The sequence below is a fragment of the Triticum dicoccoides genome, chromosome 6A (assembly GCF_002162155.2).
Source record: "Triticum dicoccoides isolate Atlit2015 ecotype Zavitan chromosome 6A, WEW_v2.0, whole genome shotgun sequence".
Classification (NCBI taxonomy): domain Eukaryota; kingdom Viridiplantae; phylum Streptophyta; class Magnoliopsida; order Poales; family Poaceae; genus Triticum; species Triticum dicoccoides.
This window is the reverse complement of record NC_041390.1, coordinates 432,269,741-432,288,320: the sequence shown is the minus strand read 5'-3', so window position 1 is coordinate 432,288,320 and position 18,580 is coordinate 432,269,741. Positions and strand designations below refer to the sequence as shown.

The 18,580-nt window shown below is 45.3% G+C and overlaps 1 protein-coding gene across 1 annotated transcript; it reads left to right on the top strand.

Moving 5' to 3' along the window:
- Window positions 1-8,582: 8,582 nt before the first annotated feature.
- LOC119317138 (E3 ubiquitin-protein ligase WAV3-like) lies at window positions 8,583-15,203 on the top strand. Its single transcript, XM_037591548.1, has 2 exons — window positions 8,583-9,167; window positions 12,796-15,203. Exons 1-2 carry the CDS (start codon window positions 8,928-8,930, stop codon window positions 14,689-14,691), a joined length of 2,136 nt encoding a protein of 711 aa, XP_037447445.1. The 5' UTR covers window positions 8,583-8,927; the 3' UTR covers window positions 14,692-15,203.
- Window positions 15,204-18,580: the final 3,377 nt, after the last annotated feature.

The following is an 18,580-nucleotide window of genomic DNA, read 5'->3' as shown; positions in this document are numbered from 1 at the left end:
TAACGGGATCACATCATTAGGAGAATGATGTGATGGACAAGACCCAAACCTAAGCATAGCACAAAGATCGTGTAGTTCGTTTGCTGTAGCTTTTCTGGATGTCAAGTATCATTTCCTTAGACCATGAGATTGTGCAACTCCTGGATACTGTAGGAGTGCCTTGGGTGTGCCAAACGTCACAACGTAACTGGGTGACTATAAAGGTAAGTTACAGGTATCTCCGAAAGTGTCTGTTGGGTTGGCATGAATCGAGACTGGGATTTGTCACTCCGTATGACGGAGAGGTATCTCTGGGCCCACTCGGTAATGCATCATCATAATGAGCTCAATGTGATCAAGTGGTTGATCACAGGATCATGCATTACGGTACGAGTAAAGTGACTTGCCGGTAACGAGACTGAACAAGGTATTGGGATACTGACGATCGAGTCTCGGGCAAGTAACGTACCGATTGACAAAGGGAATTGAGTACGGGATTGATTAGGTCCTCGACATCGTGGTTCATCCAATGAGATCATCGAGGAGCATGTGGGAGCCAACATGGGTATCCAGATCCCGTTGTTGGTTATTGACTAGAGAGTCGTCTCGGTCATGTCTGCTTGTCTCCCGAACCCGTAGGGTCTACACACTTAAGGTTCGGTGACGCTAGGGTTGTATAGATATGAGTATGCAGTAATACAAAAGTTGTTCGGAGTCCCGGATGAGATCCTGGACATCACGAGGAGTTCCGGAATTGTCCAGAGGTGAAGAATTATATATAGGAAGTGTAGTTTCGGCCATCGGGAAAGTTTCGGGGTCACCGGTATTGTACCGGGACCACCGGATGGGTCCCGGGGGTCCACCGGGTGGGGACACCCATCCCGGAGGGCCCCATGGGCTGAAGTGGGGAGGGGAACCAGCCCATAGTGGGCTGGTGCACCCCCCCCCCTTGGCCCCCCCATGCGCCTAGGGTTGGGAACCCTAGGGGAGGGGGCGCCTCCACTTGCCTTGGGGGGTACTCCACCCCCTTGGCCGCCACCCCCCCTAGGAGATCCCATCTCCTAGGGCCGGCGCACCCCCCTAGGGGCCTATATAAAGGGGGGGAGGGAGGGCAGCCGCACCTCAAGCCTTGGCGCCTCCCTCTCCCCTGCTACACCTCTCCCTCTCGCAGAAGCTCGGCGAAGCCCTGCTGCGATCACTGCTGCATCCACCACCACACCGTCGTGCTGCTGGATCTTCATCAACCTCTCCTTTCCCCTTTCTAGATCAAGAAGGAGAAGACGTCATCCGCTCCATACGTGTGTTGAACGCGGAGGTGTCGTCCGTTCGGCACTTGGTCATCGGTGATTTGGATCACGGCGAGTACGACTCCATCATCCCCGTTCTCTTGAACGCTTCCGCTCGCGATCTACAAGGGTATGTAGATGCACTATCCTCTTGTTGCTAGTTGACTCCATAGATTGATCTTGGTGAAACGTAGGAATTTTTTTTGTTTTCTGCAACGTTCCCTAACAATCTCTTGTTGGGTCCCGATAGCTCCTCAGAGATGGATTCAGAGACAGATGACCAGTCCTATTCCCCCACTGAGGTGTATGCTCTAACTTGGCACGGTTATACTGCTCATATCATGCATACGGTGTCTTGCATTGCATAGTTTAGACATCATATACACAATATTCAACACCATGTTCTTAGTTCAGACATCATATCGAATGCCCTCTGTTTAGCATATAAATCACATATGTGAATTAAATGATGCGATCCTGATTACTTAGATAACATGTAGGTGAATTATGTCATGCGATCCTGTTTAGTTATTCATCATATCTTTGAATTATGTTATGCTATGCTATCCAGTTTAGAGAGACATCATATATGTGAAATTATGTCATGCTATCCGTTTTAGTTAAAAAATATACATGTCAACTATTTCATGCCCTCTTTTTCCACACTATCTATTGCATCTGTCTCTCATACAATGTCTGTACATTCAACTATGTTTCCTGTTTATCAGCCATTTGAATTGGAGCGGGTGATGCTAGTATCTAGCGGACTAAAGACACGGTCTTCAAATAAAACAGTGCTACCTCTTGGTGGAAATAGCATCCCGGTTGTACATGCACAAGAACCAGCCCTACTACACATAACCCAAACTCTCGCAGATTGTACCCCTACTACGATGGACAGAGAACCAACTTCACCCAATCTAACCCCAACCCCAGCCGATAGTAACCCAGTTCCTGTTGACACAACACCATCTCCATCACAGAGCTCCCAAACAAGAGCAATTAGTAAGGCAGCTCCAGTGCCCATAGGGCCAGTACTATCACGGCGAACCCCAACTCCACCAGTTAGTACGCCTATTCCTGTGGAGGAAGCACAACCAGCTAGTCATAGTTTAGCATCTATCGCATTTGATGTTGTTAAATCGTATGTGCGTATCTTCCCATCTTGGGAATATTATACTGAAGATGAAGGAAAATGTCAGTTGCAAGTGTTTGTCCAGGAGTTATGTGTAAGTAATGTTATTCATGGCAATTACTTTGCTTCGTCTCATACATCCTACCTCCATGATGGTTATAATACAACAAATTTTCCCATTTTTCTCTATAGAGAAGGACCGATTTGGAAACTCAGGATGAGATAACCTGTGCTAATACCTCTTCTATCTTCAAGAATGCTTGGTGGCAGTATCGGAATTACCTGAAGAAAACGTACTTCACCGGCAAAGAAACTCATCAAATTCCCTTATGTTCTCCTGAGACACATTTACTGGACGATGACTGGGAACGCCTTGTTCTGTACTGGTCCCAAACCAAGAATGTGGTAAGGTCTATGAGCTCATTTTCTATTTTTAAGTATTATATTCTTGCGTCTTACTGTACTCTGTTCATGTAGAACAAGTGCCTAAACCTAAAGAACAAATGTTCTAATTTAAGATTCCATTGCTACCATAGGACATAGATATATGTTTGTTTGATACTTTTATTATGTACTAGTACTTGGCAATAGAAGACTTGGTAGTTTAATCATGTCCACCTTACTAATGAACTGGTTCACCGAAATGAGTTTCATATACTAGTACATGCTAAACTTGTTATGTGTCTGCTTGTTTCTTCTTTTAGAATGCTGACAGAATATTGAGGAAGAGTGCCTTATTAAGCAACGGTAGAGGAAGTAATGCAGATAAGGTTCAGGATAGTGACACATCCTGTCTTGGTTTAGTGTTGGAGTTACTGGCCACTACCGCTTGCACAAGCTATTCAAACTCACTGTCTGAATTGGTTCGGTTTCTTGAGTCTCAACTACTAGCTGAAAGACATCGATCAGCTGTGCTGCGACAAGAAGCGAAAGGGCTGCAGAAGTCCCTGTAGCATTCAGATGCATACTTTCTGGTGCAACAGCAAGCGTTGGAGGATTTTAGCGCCAAACAGGACAAAGCTAATCAGCTTGCTAAGCTTATTGCCAGCATGGTGGATACCCAGGATAACGTTTCTTGAGCTCTTCTGAAGTTGTTTCAGTTATGCTCTTGTTTTGCTGCTGTGTTTATTTGCACTGGTGGCCAATTTTGACGGCCAGTGTATATGATATGCTGCTTTGTTCCCTATATTTGCACTGGTGGCGAACTTTGATGCCCAGTGGATGTAATATGTGTAATAGCCGTGATAGCCTAGCGTTAGTTGCTTGCTTATTTATTTCCTTGTTGTCTTGTTTATTTGTTTGCTTGTAGTAATTGCAGTTCTTTTTCCGCGGTTAACTAGTGGCTGCAATAACCTATTTTTTAAAATTAGGCCACAATAACCATGGGCTAATATTTACTGTAGTGGCATTGGGCCTCCTACGGGCCGTAGAAACACCGTGCCTTCTACGGGCCGTAGAAACAGTAGGCCTTCTACGGGCCATAGAAACAATGGGCCTTATACGGGCCGTATGACCGATTGGCCATACATGGGCCAATAACAGGCCGCATTATGGCCGTAAACGGGCTAGAGTTGGAATCGTCTGTTCATGGGCTGACCATAACGGGCCATCGTTAATAGGCCGTATTTGATGACGCTATGAAAACGGCCCAACGTATTAACGGACCATAAACGGGCCGACTGTAACCATGGGCTGAATTTGGCCCACATGCAGAAAATGACAGTAACGGGCCGTAAGTAAACGAATGCTGGAAATGAGCCCAAGAATAAATGGGCTCTGAGAAGGCCGAAAGATAACATGGGCTGGAAACGGCCCAACGGAATAACGGGCCGTTGATGGGTATAAAGTGATACACTGTTCATTACAGGCCAGTTTCACCACGGGCCGTTAATGGGTGTAAAGTGATACACTGTTCATTACGGGCCAGTTTCACCATGGGCCGTTAATAGTCCAAGAGTTACATAGGGCCTCATATGGGCCGGAAGACATCATGGGCCATACATGGGCCAGAAGTGAAAACAGGCTGGAATCATATTGGATGGCCCAGATGACGCTACTGGGCTAATTCGGATAGGGCGTAACGGGCCTTGGGTTAGCGGGCTGTAAATGGGCTATATGCGAACAGGCCATTTAACAGGCTTTCCATGGGTCGGCCCGCCACCTTTTGACCAAGTCAAACGGGCCGGCCTTTTCACAGGAATGGTCCTCTGTTGGGCCGTGCCACGTGTCGACGTATCATAGGCGCCTTCCGTCCAATGAGTGGTTGACATCTGTCCCAACGATGAGCCGACACGTGTTTCCTCCAGCTAATGATGATTTTACACGTGGAAAATCCCCATTGGTCGGGGCTGTTAATGGGTTATCGGATCCAAAACCCGACCCGATAGCTTAACGGCGTTCTGTTACGGTGGATGCCGCGTGTCGGTCACCCTTGACGAAAGCACTTCTGTGACGCGCGATTTATCATCATGGAAGTGGACACTTCTGTGATGATAATTTTGGTAATGTCATGGAACACTTCTACGACAGCACAGGTATGACTATCTTGATTCTGTCATAAATTTGTCATGGATGTACATGTATGACAAAAAAAGCGACCTACTGTGATAAACACGTATCATCATGGAAGTGTATTTTTTTGTAGTGTCTCCAATTCAATTTCACACTTATTAACTCTTGGGGTTGAAAATTTTGGTACCCATGTGATGTTGCTTTATACAGGTAAAATAAACAAATAAGTTCATATTCTCATTTCCAAGATATGCATATTGTAATAAATTATCAAACTACAATGTTCAACGTACATGCATATAAATTTGTTGTGCATTCTAGTCCAAATCATGACAGTTTGTTTTCACATGAGTAATATTTGAAGTAAGGATATATATGTAAAAATAAGAACCAATACCTATTCAAACGACATTTTATTATTATGTTTAACCCGTTTTAGTCAAATGTACCCAATATTGGTACTGAGGATTATGTTTCAGTACATCTATAATCAATAATTCCTAGGTCTGTAATTCTTATGCCATTATAGTTTTATTCTTCGTTTATTGGACAAAAAGTACCATATTTTAGTTAGCTTCTACTATTAAAATGTGTATCCTCTAGTCTTAAATAGTTGCAACCCACTATTTATTTTTCCTCTTCAGACTAGCCACAGTAGGAGTAACTTGAGCGGTAACATCGAGTCCAACTCAGCAAATTTGCTTATGTGGCAATGAGTTAATGAGGAGAGAGGTAGTTACAGTAACTTGGCTAGTTACTGTAACATCACATGTTCCAATGCAATATGAGTCTATAACCTAATAAATGAACTTTTGCACGAGGCTGGTCATAGTGGGGAGTATCATATACTAGTATCATGCATATAATACTAGTGTATGATACTACATCCATAGCGCATAGTATCATAAATTAGTATCATAGGTAGGGGCTGTTTGGTTCTAGCCCTAATCATGCCACACTTTACCATACAATATTGCCACACTTGTCTAAGGTTAGTTCTTCAAAATAAGAGCCACAAGTTGGCAAGCCTAAGGGAATCTTGTCACACTTTTTGAGTGTATGTGATGTGGGACCCTAACATGGCTTGACTAAGGTGTCGCTTGAACCAAACACCCATCTAAGTTGGTCAAACTTGCCTAACCTTAGGTGTGTCAACCTTATTCTCAAACCAAACAACCCCGTAGTCTCCTTTATTGCCATGCATGACACATAGTAGCATAACATTTATTATGTTACAGTATCTATCTATGTTACTATAACCATCTCTCTCTTCTTTAATTACTTGCCACATAAGCATATTTGTGAGTCCCAAGTGCATGTTACTACTTATGTTACCTCCACTATGGCCAGCCTGACACTACACTTATGTTAGGCTGGCCATAGTGGGGGTAACATAAGTAGTATCATGTACTTGGGACTCACAAACATGCTTATGTGGCAGGCAATTAAAGAAAAAAGAGATGGTTATAGTAACATAGGTAGATACCATAACATAATAAATGTGGTGCTAGTGTGTGTCATGCATGGCAATAAATGAGGCCACTTATGATACTAATCTATAATACTATGCACTATAGAGGTAGTAATATAGACTAGTAACATATACATGTTACTAGTCTAAGTTACTCCCCACTATGACTAGCCTTACTACCCATTATGAAGGTAGTAATATAGTCTAGGAATATGTGTATGTTATTCTCCATTGTGGCTAATCTCATGCAACTATGCCACATCATTAAGTCATGCATGTGGTCATAAGTTCTTAAATAGTTGCAAACCACTATTTATTTTTTCTTTTCATGCATAAGTTATAATTTGTGCACTAATCTATTCATGCAACCATGCCACCTCAGCAATCATGCATGGATTTGTTTCACTAATTGTTATGCGCAACATAGACTGTCATGTTACACATTTTTAGCGCGATCTACACATATTTGTACTTTGGACACTTGGAGCAAATATATGTAGATCATATCACACACTTTTGTTAAAAACGGCGCCGTTTGACCTCTATCCAATAAATTTCGTTGTGTTATACAACATTTTGTGACCGCTTCGTATACTTCTTTCAAAATATATCCTGAGAGCCAGGCTTGCCGAGAGCATTCTTAAATTTTGTTTTTCCAATGGTTTTAGTATTTTAGTATCTATTCACGCACATGTTTTAACAAGGTCCCTGAAGCAACGCGCAAGGCATCATCTAGTACTTAGTATGATCATAACCATGTAATCTCATATAGAAGAGATGTAAACATGTCATACTCATACAAACCCTATTTTTATGGACGCCGCTAACTGCCACACGTGTGGCAAGAAGGGAGACGCACCACACATCTCTAATGCAAACAGATTGCCACGTCATCGCATGCATGCATGTAGGAATTTTTTTGGATTTTCAGTTTTTAAAATGTTTTATCTCTTAAACGAAAAATCCGATTGAAGATCCGTCTTCACCATTAAATCCCTCGTGATGAGATCTTCAAAACTAGATCCCATGTTGATATGTTTTGATAAATTGTTTTTTGAATTAAAAGTTGTCATGTCTATTGCATATGAATTGCCATGATGTTTACACTGAAATTGCCATGATATGTTTCAGCTATTTTCCTCTACATTTAAAAGTAAATTTTGACATTTATAAAACGGGGAATTAAGAAACTAGACTTGCCATGAACCATAAACTAAAATTGCCATGATACATGCACGTAAAATTGCCATGGTTCATACAAAAAATAATTTTCATGGTCAAAATACTGGAGTTGCCATCATCAAAATACTAAAATTGCCATGATCTACAAACTAAAATTGCCACATGGCAACTTTAGTTTAAGCCCTATGGCAACTGCAGTGTAAATATCATGGCAACTTCTGGGCAAAAAAAAAATTCGTCGAAACATATCAACATGGGGTCTAGTTTTGAAGATCTCGTCAAAGCGGATTTAATGGTGAAAACGGATTTTTAGTTCGCTTTTTTATTTAGGAGATACAACATTTTTAAGCCGAAAATAAAAAAAAATCCTGCTGATGTCATCTATTCATACGTGGCAAAATGAGTGGTGATGGAGACGTGTGGGCGATGTGCAAACGCCCACACGTGTGGGCGTTAACATTTTCGATTTTTATTAGAGCTTAGCACATCTAGTTTCTCACAAGTCACAACTTACAACATCGTGGGCATATCCTCACAAAATGTATATTCTCGGGCATGTATCACAAAATACAATTCCATCCTTAGCACATTTTAGTTTCAGCAGTATGTGGTTGTAGAATTGTTTCTCAATGAACTTATCCTGTAAACCACTGGCTGGTTTGACAAAGGAGATGGTCGCAGTTCACCACAAGTAATAAGTAAGAACATACAAAGTCTACAAACTCAGTCCTGATTTCCGGCATGGTTCGGTCAAAAATATACCAATGCAGGATTACATCAACTTTGAAATGGAGAAATACTCAACTCAATACGAGACAATTCGTCTGACGTGTGTGCATACACCACGGGTGCTACTAGTACTACTAGTGAGATTTGACATTTCGTCCTTGGAGCTCAGGTCTGGGTGGGATGGGATGGGATGGATTGCCGCCCACAGCAGCAACAGCAAGTTCCGCTGCGATTTATGGCGCCCACCAACCGGCGACCGAACCCGCCCAAAACCAGCCACAACCACAAGGCTTGGCCGCACCGCAATCCGCTCCGCCAGTTTCTCGTTTCTCCCACCATAGTCAAAACGCCTCCCCTCTCCACCATCCTCCTCCTGTGCGCCGCTTGCCTGCTGCCTGCCTGGCTGTCTGTCTGTCGCCTGTCTCTCTCGCCGCAGAGGTCAAACCAAAAGCAGCACGCACTCCACCGCCCGCCGCGCTCCCCAATGGCGGCTCCCTCCCCCCTTCAAAACCACCGCCCGTCCCTCGCACCCTTCCCCTCGTCCTAGTAGTGCCGGCAAGCAGGTCAGGTCAGAGGGAGGAAGAAGCGTTCTGTGTGAGTTCCGTGGACGCGAATCTGTCGAGTGCCGCCGCTCATGGAGGGGATGTGGAGGAAGGCCAAGAGGGCGATGGGCATTGGCTTCTGCGCGCACCTCCCCGCCGTCGCCGGCGACCGGGACGACTGCGCCAGCGAGCGCCGCGCGTCCGACGCCTTCTCCCAGGACTCGGCGGCGCTGGCGGCGTTGGCGCACGCGTCCGCGCCCAATACGCCGGCGCAGGCGGAGGCAGCCGGCGCGCTGCTCCGCAGGTCCAAGTCGGGAGCCAAGTCCTCCAAGGTGAGGAGCCCTTTCCCCCCGCATCTACCTTCTCTCCCGGCCATTGCGTTAAGATTTGTCCTTGGTTTGCGTGCGGGCTACCCGGACATACTACTGCAGTACTACTGTACGCTACGCTAGATGTGAAATGCTGCGGACACCAGAGGCTTCCCCTACCAGTGGTTGAGTCCAGGTGCTGGTTGGAGTAATGTGGCTTCATCAGTGAAAGATTTAGGTCCTGATGTGGTTCTTCTTGCCGGCAAATCTTGGTTGAAGTGATGGCAGTTCCGTTTTGGTTTATCTTGCTTTGAGTCTAGCAACAGTTTTGTATGCATCTGACTTTTTTAATCAGGAGTATCATGTTTTGTCTCGAGCTCCACCTGTACTAATTTGGATATGCCATTTCCATTTTGTTTCTAATGCTGTTTCCTCCTGTCCCCGAGGGAACACGAGTCCGCAGATTTTCACATAAAAGTTTTATTTGCATATTCGATGATTTTGTCAAACTACCCCCTTTTAACATTATTCCAAGGGAATATCCCAGTTTTGTTTGCACATGTCATTGACAAAATGATGCTATTTTGTTTCCCATCTTCTTCAGTACATATAGGTAGATTTCTAACAAAGTGCAAAAATGCCCAATTTGTTTCCTAGTCATATGTCGATCAGATTTTAGTTTTGTGTGCCTATCCTCCAAGGCGCTTTGGTTCGACGATGGTCAATTCCACTTGCTCTTTTTCCGTGGGATACATGTAGCTTAACGTAAGCTTCATTTCAATCAGTTGTCTCCACTTGTTCCTGCCCGAAAGGGAAAGTTGGCCTCTGTGGTCAACAATATCCACATGGTCACGTGTATCATCTTACCATCACGTTTCTTAATTTGCTAAAGGCGAACCCTTCCAACTTGAGCTGTTATCCATTACCAGGGACGCTGAATGGCCAGCCTTGCACTAGATTTTATTGGCACTTTTATAATTATTTATTATCTTGTATTACTAGTTTGTCATGGCAACCACGTGATTACTTTGAATGGTCCAGGATCTGATTTTTTTCTTACATTAATCGCTATTTTTTTCGTGTGGTGACGACGATTCGTTGATGCCTTTATCGATGGGTTCACACTTTATTGTTTACTAGTAGTATGTCTGACTTTGTGAGATATTGTGCACGGAAGCGTGGAGAATTGACCGGCAACTTCACTAGGATCTCCTCAATATCTTCTTTGGGAGAAGGATCTCCTAAAAGGGTTGACATTTTTATCTTCATGGTGCTTGACGGTTCTCATTTTGCTTGGCTTGGTCAGAACTCAGAAATAAATACAAAATATTTGAGAGAATAAACACTAGATTCATTATTTATTGTGATGCAAACGCTAAATCTGCAATGTTTTCAAGTCTCTGCCAAGAAATTCATTTTTATGTGTGAAGGTAGGGCCTCTACTTGTGACATAGTCTGATGCCTGAACTAATGTCTTCCTAACTTGTTTAAGAGTTGCCAAACTGTACAGCTGGAAAACCACAATGACAGAAATACTGATTCCACTCGTTTTTGTGGTGTCGGCAGTCCCTGAATGGCCAGCCTTGCCTTAGATGTTATTGGCACTTTTATATTTATAATATCCTGTATCGCTAGTTGTCATGGCAAGCACGTGATTACTTTGAATGGTCCAGGATCTGAATTTTTCTTACATAACAGCTAATGTTTTCGTGTGGTGACGACGATTCGTTGATGCCTTTATCGACGGGTTCACACTTTATTGTTTACTAGTAGTATGTCTGACTTTGTGAAATATTGTGCATGGAAAAGCGAAAGAATTGACCAGCAACTTCACTAGGATCTCCTCAGTATTTTCTCTGGGAGAAGGATCTCTTAAAAGGGTTGACATTTATCTTCATGGTGTTAGCTTTGACGGTGCTTATTTTGCTTGCTTGGTCAGAACTCAGAAATAAATGCAAAATATTTGAGAGAATAAACACTAGATTCATTATTTATTGTGATGCAAACGCTAAATCTGCAATGTTTCAAATCTCTGCCAAGAAATTCATTTTTGTGTGTGAAGGTAGGTTTCTACTTGTGAAATAGTGTGATGCCTGAACTAATGTCTTCCTAACTTGTTTAAGAGTTGCCAAACTGTCCAGCTGGAAAACCACAATGACAGAAATGCTGATTCCACTGGTTTTTGCGGTGTCGGCAGTCCCCGATAAAGACAACCAGGAGCTACTTTAGGCTTTAGCATAGTGATATATGGATTGTTATCAGCAATTTTGTGTTGACTCTGACATTTGTGGTAGGTATTGGTCTAAAGTTGTCCAGTTTTATGCTTTGGTCAAACCAATATTAGTTGGAATCTATACAGCAGTGCTGATAAATAGATACATCCAGCAAGCACTGGAGGGCAGTTGAATTTGATCGTGGTTTTGTCAAACTCCTAAAATAAGTCCCTAATTGTTATCCTTTGACCTTTGTTATGTATCGGCAATATGTTTTTTTACTTCTAATTGGTTTTCTGCATTAGTACTATTAAAAAATCATTAAAGAAATAGTACCATCCTTTGTCTATTCCACTATTTTTTTTATAAAATATTAAAATTATAATTATAGTGTTGGTACACTGGTGATAATTATAAATTGGACACGGTTGAGACCACCTAACTAGAGGGTGGGTGGGAGGATATAGCATGCAGAGTGGCCTTGAATAAATGTGTCAAATGCATGCATGAGGTTGAGACACATCTATGAATCTACAAGTTGATTGAGATGAGCTTTCGTTTTCATGTGGTCAACTTTCTGAAATAAATACCTTTCAAAAGATTTGGTGGTTCTTGGCAAGACCATTCATTCATTAGAATAGGCTCGTTAATGAAGGTAGTTTCTTGATAACAGCCCCATCATCCTAATAAAAACATGGAAAACCATCCTAATATTAGTTGAATGAAATCCGACTGCATGCTGAACCAGGAGTACCTTTGTAAGCTGCTTTTAGATTTGGAAGCTTTAGGATAAATGTTTCCTACTCCCTCCGTCCCATAATGTAAGACGTTTTCTGTCCCATAATGTAAGACGTCCCATAATGTAAGACGTTTTCTGACACTAGTCTACATTATGGGACAGAAAGCGTCTTACATTATGGGACGGAGGGAGTACCATTTATAGTGCTTAATTATCAGCTCATTGCTTGTACAAATTAACTCTTTAACCTGACATGTCTGCTTAGCTAGAGTGCCTGACACAATAACTATGTGTGCTGGAATCCATAAATATAGTCAGCAACTTATATAGGGCATCTTAGGTGTGAGTGTCCTGCTGGCTTTTGAATTGGACTTGATAAGTGTCGTTGGGGTGTTGGGTTGCCAAATGATATAAAGTATTTTATAAGGGCTTGTCAAATTGACATTTCAACTATGCAATATTGTCAAACATTGGTTGGATTTAAAAACGGATGGTGTTGATTTTGTAACTTTGACATCAGTTTCTCAAAATGGTATGTTTTGGTGTATTTGCTATAAATGTTTCAAAGCGATCCTTTTTTCTGAGATTATGTCCATCATTATTAAACATTTCCTGTGTTTCTTTTGTTTAACTGCTGCTAAGGGATAAATTCTGATGACATACAATTAAATTAATACATGTTCTGTTTCTTTTCCAACAGAAAACGTGCGCGATATGTTTTGATTCCATGAAGCCAGGTCATGGGCAAGCCCTCTTCACTGCTGAATGTTCTCACATGTTCCATTTTCACTGCATCTCCTCCAGTGTAAAACATGGGAATTATGTATGCCCAGTTTGCCGAGCAAAGTGGAAAGAGATACCATTTAATCGCTCGCTATCTTCTATTGTTCCTCGTGGAAGAAGTGGGTTGAATGTGAACCAAGCTCGATTACCCCAACAAGATGCTTACATGGCTCTCCTTCGTCAAGTTCCAACCCGGCAGCGAGAAGTACCCACCTTGCATACTTCTGAGCCAGTAGAGTTCAATGATGATGAACCTTTGCAGCTGATGGAGGCTGCTGACAATTGTGATGTTAGTTCCAGTAAAACTGTGGAAATGAAGACATATTCAGAGTTCTCGGCCATTCCACAGTCATCATCTCAAGATGATTTCGCTGTTCTGATCCATCTGAAGGCCCCCTGTGCTAACCCAGAGCAGATCACAAGCAGACCGGTTAATGCAACCTCAGTTGGGTATCCGACATCTCGTGCCCCTGTTGATCTTGTTACCTTGCTTGATGTTAGCGGCAGTATGGCAGGAACCAAGTTGGCGCTGTTGAAGCGAGCAATGGGTTTTGTTATTCAACACCTTGGTCCATCTGATCGCCTTTCAGTCATTGCTTTCTCGTCTACTGCCAAAAGGTTGTTCCATCTCCGACGCATGTCACACTCTGGCCGACAGCAGGCCCTGCAGGCTGTTAACTCACTTGGTGCTGGTGGCGGCACAAATATTGCTGATGCGTTGAAGAAAGCTGCTAAGGTTATTGAGGATCGCAGTTATAAGAATCCAGTATGCAGTATTACTCTGTTATCAGATGGTCAAGATACCTATAATATTTCCTCAAATGTTAGGGGAACCCGTCCTGATTATAGGTCCCTTGTTCCATCTTCCATTCTAAACCAAGCTGTAGGCATAGTACCTGTCCATGGGTTTGGTTTTGGAGCAGATCATGATTCAGATGCTTTGCACTCAATTGCCGAGGTCTCTGGTGGTACATTTTCCTTCATTGAGGACGAGGGTGTGATTCAGGATGCATTTGCTCAGTGCATTGGTGGTCTTCTTAGTGTTGTTGTTCAGGATATGCGCTTAACTGTGCAGTGTGTGCATACTGGTGTTCAGCTTCGCTCCATCAAATCTGGCAGCTACTTGAGTAAGGTGGCTGGAGATGGGCGAAATGGTTCAATTGATGTTGGACATCTTTATGCTGACGAGGAGAGGGACTTTTTGCTGTCTGTGAGCTTCCCGCAATCCCGTGAACAGACCATACTCTTGAAGGTTGCCTTTTCCTACAGAGATCTGGTGACAAATGAGTGTATCAAGATCCAAGGTGACGAGGTGATGATCCTGAGGCCGAGATCACGCACACCTGAACTTGTTTGCATGGAGGTTGATCGTGAGAGGAACCGAGTCCGTGCCGCGGATTCTATTGAGGCTGCAAGGGCTGCTGCTGAGAGAGGTGTTCTTTCTGAGGCAGTGGCTATTCTTGAGGAGTGCCGAAGGGTGTTGTTAGAGTCCTTTTCAAGCCGGAATGGGGACCGTTTATGCATGGCTCTTGATGCGGAGCTGAGGGAGATGCAGGAGAGGATGGCTAGCCGGCAACGCTATGAGGCTTCAGGAAGGGCATACCTGCTGTCGGGGCTCAGCTCGCATTCTTGGCAGAGAGCCACGACACGCGGTGACTCCACGGACAGCAGTTCACTTGTTTACTCGTATCAAACACCATCCATGGTTCAGATGCTGCAGCGCTCGCAGAACCAGTGCCCTTCGCCTCAGATCCCAAGGCCACAGATCATCGTACCAACAAGGTCATTCATCCAGAAACCTCAGCCAAGGTAGAAGGTAGCAGCACGCCATCATCCCGTGAAGCAAGCACACGGATGATGGTGAAGAAATAACGCTTGGTAGGTCGAAATGTAGTAGTTTAGTATCCGTCTTTTGTTTTTCTGGTTTGAGTCGTGGTGGTGGCGGTATACCGGAGAAGGTGGGGGTGGGACGGGCTTGGAGGTATATATGTTGTGGGGGTGGTATACTGGAGAAGGTGATGGAGGGCTCACGGTGGTAAATACATTGTGGGGGGTATACTCCTGTGGTGTCAAGGAATAAGGGTTGGGGAGTAAGTAGGAGGGGGGCTGGAGATTGGTATAATGGCTTCAAGGGGAAGTGGGTGTGGTCTAGGGTAGGCTAGGTTGTCACTAAGTTGCTTTATCGGTGAACAATTTTCGTTAGGTATTTGGTAATGTAGATAAGATGGTCTGGTCTCGTCTGGTGTGATGGAACCTTGGAAATTTTGAGTTTTCGGGGGTGCAATGCGATGCAGTTCTATGGATCCAATTTCGCGTTTCGGTGAACTGTTTGTTGGTCTCTGATGATGAACTGTTTGTTGGTCTCTGATGATGCTCTGCTTCGTCGCCTTAAGGCGCGTCGCAAGCTTATCTGCTGATGTGCTTTTTGTTCAATTGCTCCGGTCTAAATATTTTGTGCATGGACGACTGGGGCACGTTCAAATTGTTGTGGTGTAGGGTAGGTTTGTTGAAATTGTTGCACAAGCACGCGTTCGAAAAATCACACAATGTGAATGCAAAGATCACACGTATAAGGCCTAAACAAAATACTACTATAACAAGAAGCAAAATCTCGTAGGGCTAGTGTGAAAAAATTGAGTCTAAGCTAACACAAAACCCTAGCTAACTAGGAGTAGTGATCTATAGTCGTTCCATGACTCAAGAAGCTTCCTCGCCGGCCGTGGCCCGAGCGGGTACTCGGGCTCGGGCGAGATCGGATACTGGGACGTGACCTTGCACGTCGGCGAGGCCTCGCCGCGGCCCAAGACGGCCGTGCACTCGACCACCTTCTGCAGTTGCCTCGGCGCCGCCGGCCCCAGCAGGGCCACGTCCACCGTGGCGTTCCCTCGCCGGAGCTCCTCGGCGAGCCGCTCCCGCGCGAACCGCGGCACGGGCACGGCGTTGCCCCACGCCATCACGGACCCCACCTCCGTGACGTTCTCCTTCCTCGCGCAGAACTCTGGCACGGGCCCGCTCGCTAGCACGACGCGGCGGTAGGAGACTGACGCCGTGGTGCCGCGGTCCACGCACTCGGCGCTGTACTTGCGCGGCTCCATGATGCGGAAGGTGAGGTCGAAGGCGGGGTCGAGCGTGGCGCGCGCGAGGTCGACGTCGGGGTCGAGGCCCGAGAAGGCGGCGACGGCGACGGTGTACTCCGGGATCTTGGCCGAGTCCTCGGAGCCCGCGTACAACCAGGGAAGGATGGGCGTTATGATCACCAGCGCCGTCAGGGCGCCGAGGATGGCCGGCCAGGCGTCCCCGAGACACTTACGCGGATCGCACCCGCCGCCGCCGTCGATGTCGTCGTCTCGAGCTGCCGCCATGGCGCGCGCTGTTGGCTTCTCCGGGCGGGCTTGGCTTCCCTCTTCTTCTTGGCCTGGCCTGTTGTGTGCGGCTACGTTGTATAGTATATATAGGACGTGAAGGGCGTTGGTTATCCGGTGTTTGTGTGCCCTACGTCCATGAGTTGGGCAATGGCACAGATTGACAAATATACGTGCGAAGCTTTGTTTTTTTTTTTGAAATACGAAGCTTTGGTGTAGTAAACATGCTCATACATCTGCTACGGATCTAACGTGTTTCCACAGTTTAATTGGAATACGAGTGTCATGTGTACATGATCTGGTCTCTAATTAGGTGCTGCGATCACATTAGGTGGACACGTGTCCTGCCAGTATGCCATGTCGTACACGCATGTACACACGTGTGTATATATATATATATAATACTCCCTCCATTCTAAAATATAGTGCGCCCGCGCTTCCCGATGTCCAACTTTGACCATAAATTTAACCAACGAGACCAACTGCGGCGGGAGAAAAAAATTATATAATTGAAAACTTCTTTCAAATACGAATTCACTGACATAATTTTTGCTCCCACCGCAATCGGTCTTGCTAGTTAAATTTACGGTCAAAGTTAAAGCACGGAAATAGAGGAAGCACTACATTGTGGAATGGAGAGAGTAGCAGGACTCAATACCCTAAAAAAAAGCAGGACCCAATCTCCGCATCGCGTCATGGAGCCCCATTCGCGACGAGTGCTTCGAGCCCGGCACGAGCCTGGAGGTGACCTACCGCGACATCCCCCGCCCGAGTTAATTGCAATGAACTACCACGTTTCGACACGTTGTAAGGGATCAGTACTATTAGTCATCTTTTTTGAATATCAGTACCATCATACATCCTAAGTGTCACAAAACAGTCTAAGCCACGTATAAACGCGTATTGACGGTGTATCTGACCACCGGGACCCGTGTGTCAGGAGCCAACCTGCCATATTTTTTTGCAGAAAACACCTTTGTTGTAAATGTAATCACTCAAAAGCCCTGCTGCCTCGACCTCGCCGGAGCCCCATCGCTGGCTCGCCGGTGCCCAGACGCTAGGTCACCGGAGCAGCGGAGCAGTGGCTGGCTCGCCGAAGCAGGGGCTAGTGTTAGGCGACAAGGGCTAAGGGCGGCGCGATCGCCGGAACCGTCACTGGATTCAAACCCCGCCACCCGTATGCCTCGTCCCCGATCCGATCCGCTCGAGCTAGACGAGCCAGCGTTGCATGGGCTGCAGGATGGCCCAACCGCGGCCCAGTGAGGCCAACACATTTAAAATAAAATATGTGAGTAAAAGAAAACCAATCGCATGACTTTGCCGGCAACTTCTTCAGAATATGGGTGAGGATAGACGTCCACAAACCTCTGAAAAACGTTGTGTCAATGATTAGGAACTCCAAGTGCCAGATATACAGAGTTTGTTATGAGAAGCTGCCGGACTGGTGCGCTGTCTGTGGCCATCTAGGGCACATGTATAAGGAGCATGGGGATGATGTTCATCCCCCGTCTGCTTTGTACTTCAAGGACCTCCGTGCATCATGGGCAATGCGCATAGGGGAAGGCCCAGGTGGAGGCCGAGGCCACCGCGGTGGACGGAGAGGAGGACGAACGGCTCATGCTGGTGGGCGTTCAGAGGGAAACATGAGCACGAACGGCTCATGCTGGTTGGTGGTGAGGAAAACATGAATTCATCATCACTGGATGTGGAGATGGAAGAGGCCAATAGAAAGAAGTCTGATCCAGTGGATGTTTTGGACCACAAGAATCAGCTAGCATTGGTTCCTCACGTTGGTAACCCGGTTAGCCCTCCCCCGAAGAGGGATCAGAAGAGATCGCGCACTGATGGCAAGGAAAGCAAGGGCAGTAGCTCAAGCGTCACAAAACCAAATTTGGCGGGCTCCCAGGAGGAGCGCCGCCAAGCACAATGAGTGCCCTCTGTTGGAACTGCCGTGGCATGGGCAAAGCCGTGACAGTTTGAGAGCTTCGCGATCTCGCGAGGAAATTTGCCCCTACCGTGCTATGTATTGTCGAAACCCAAATAAGTGGTGCACGTGTAGAAGCGCTAGCTAGTACTCTTGGTTATGATAGAGCTTATGCAATTAATAGTAGTGGTAGAAGTGGAGGCATTGGAATTTTTTGGAATAATACATTGGACGTTGAAATTTTGGGTGACTCGGTGTACCATATTGATGCTAAGATAACTGAAACAGGCATCGATCCGTGGAGGCTGTCCTGCTTTTATGGGGACGCTCAGACACGGTTGAGGCATCAAACATGGGACCTCATGAGAGGTATGTGCAGTTTGAGCGCCCTGCCATGGCTATGATAGGAGATTTTA

Bases quoted from the DNA above. Each gene is read 5' to 3' on its own strand.
- LOC119317138 (XM_037591548.1), top strand. From the start codon at position 8,928: ATGGAGGGGATGTGGAGGAAGGCCAAGAGGGCGATGGGCATTGGCTTC. The intron at 9,168-12,795 runs GTGAGGAGCCCT...CTTTTCCAACAG, and splicing joins CGGGAGCCAAGTCCTCCAAG to AAAACGTGCGCGATATGTTT.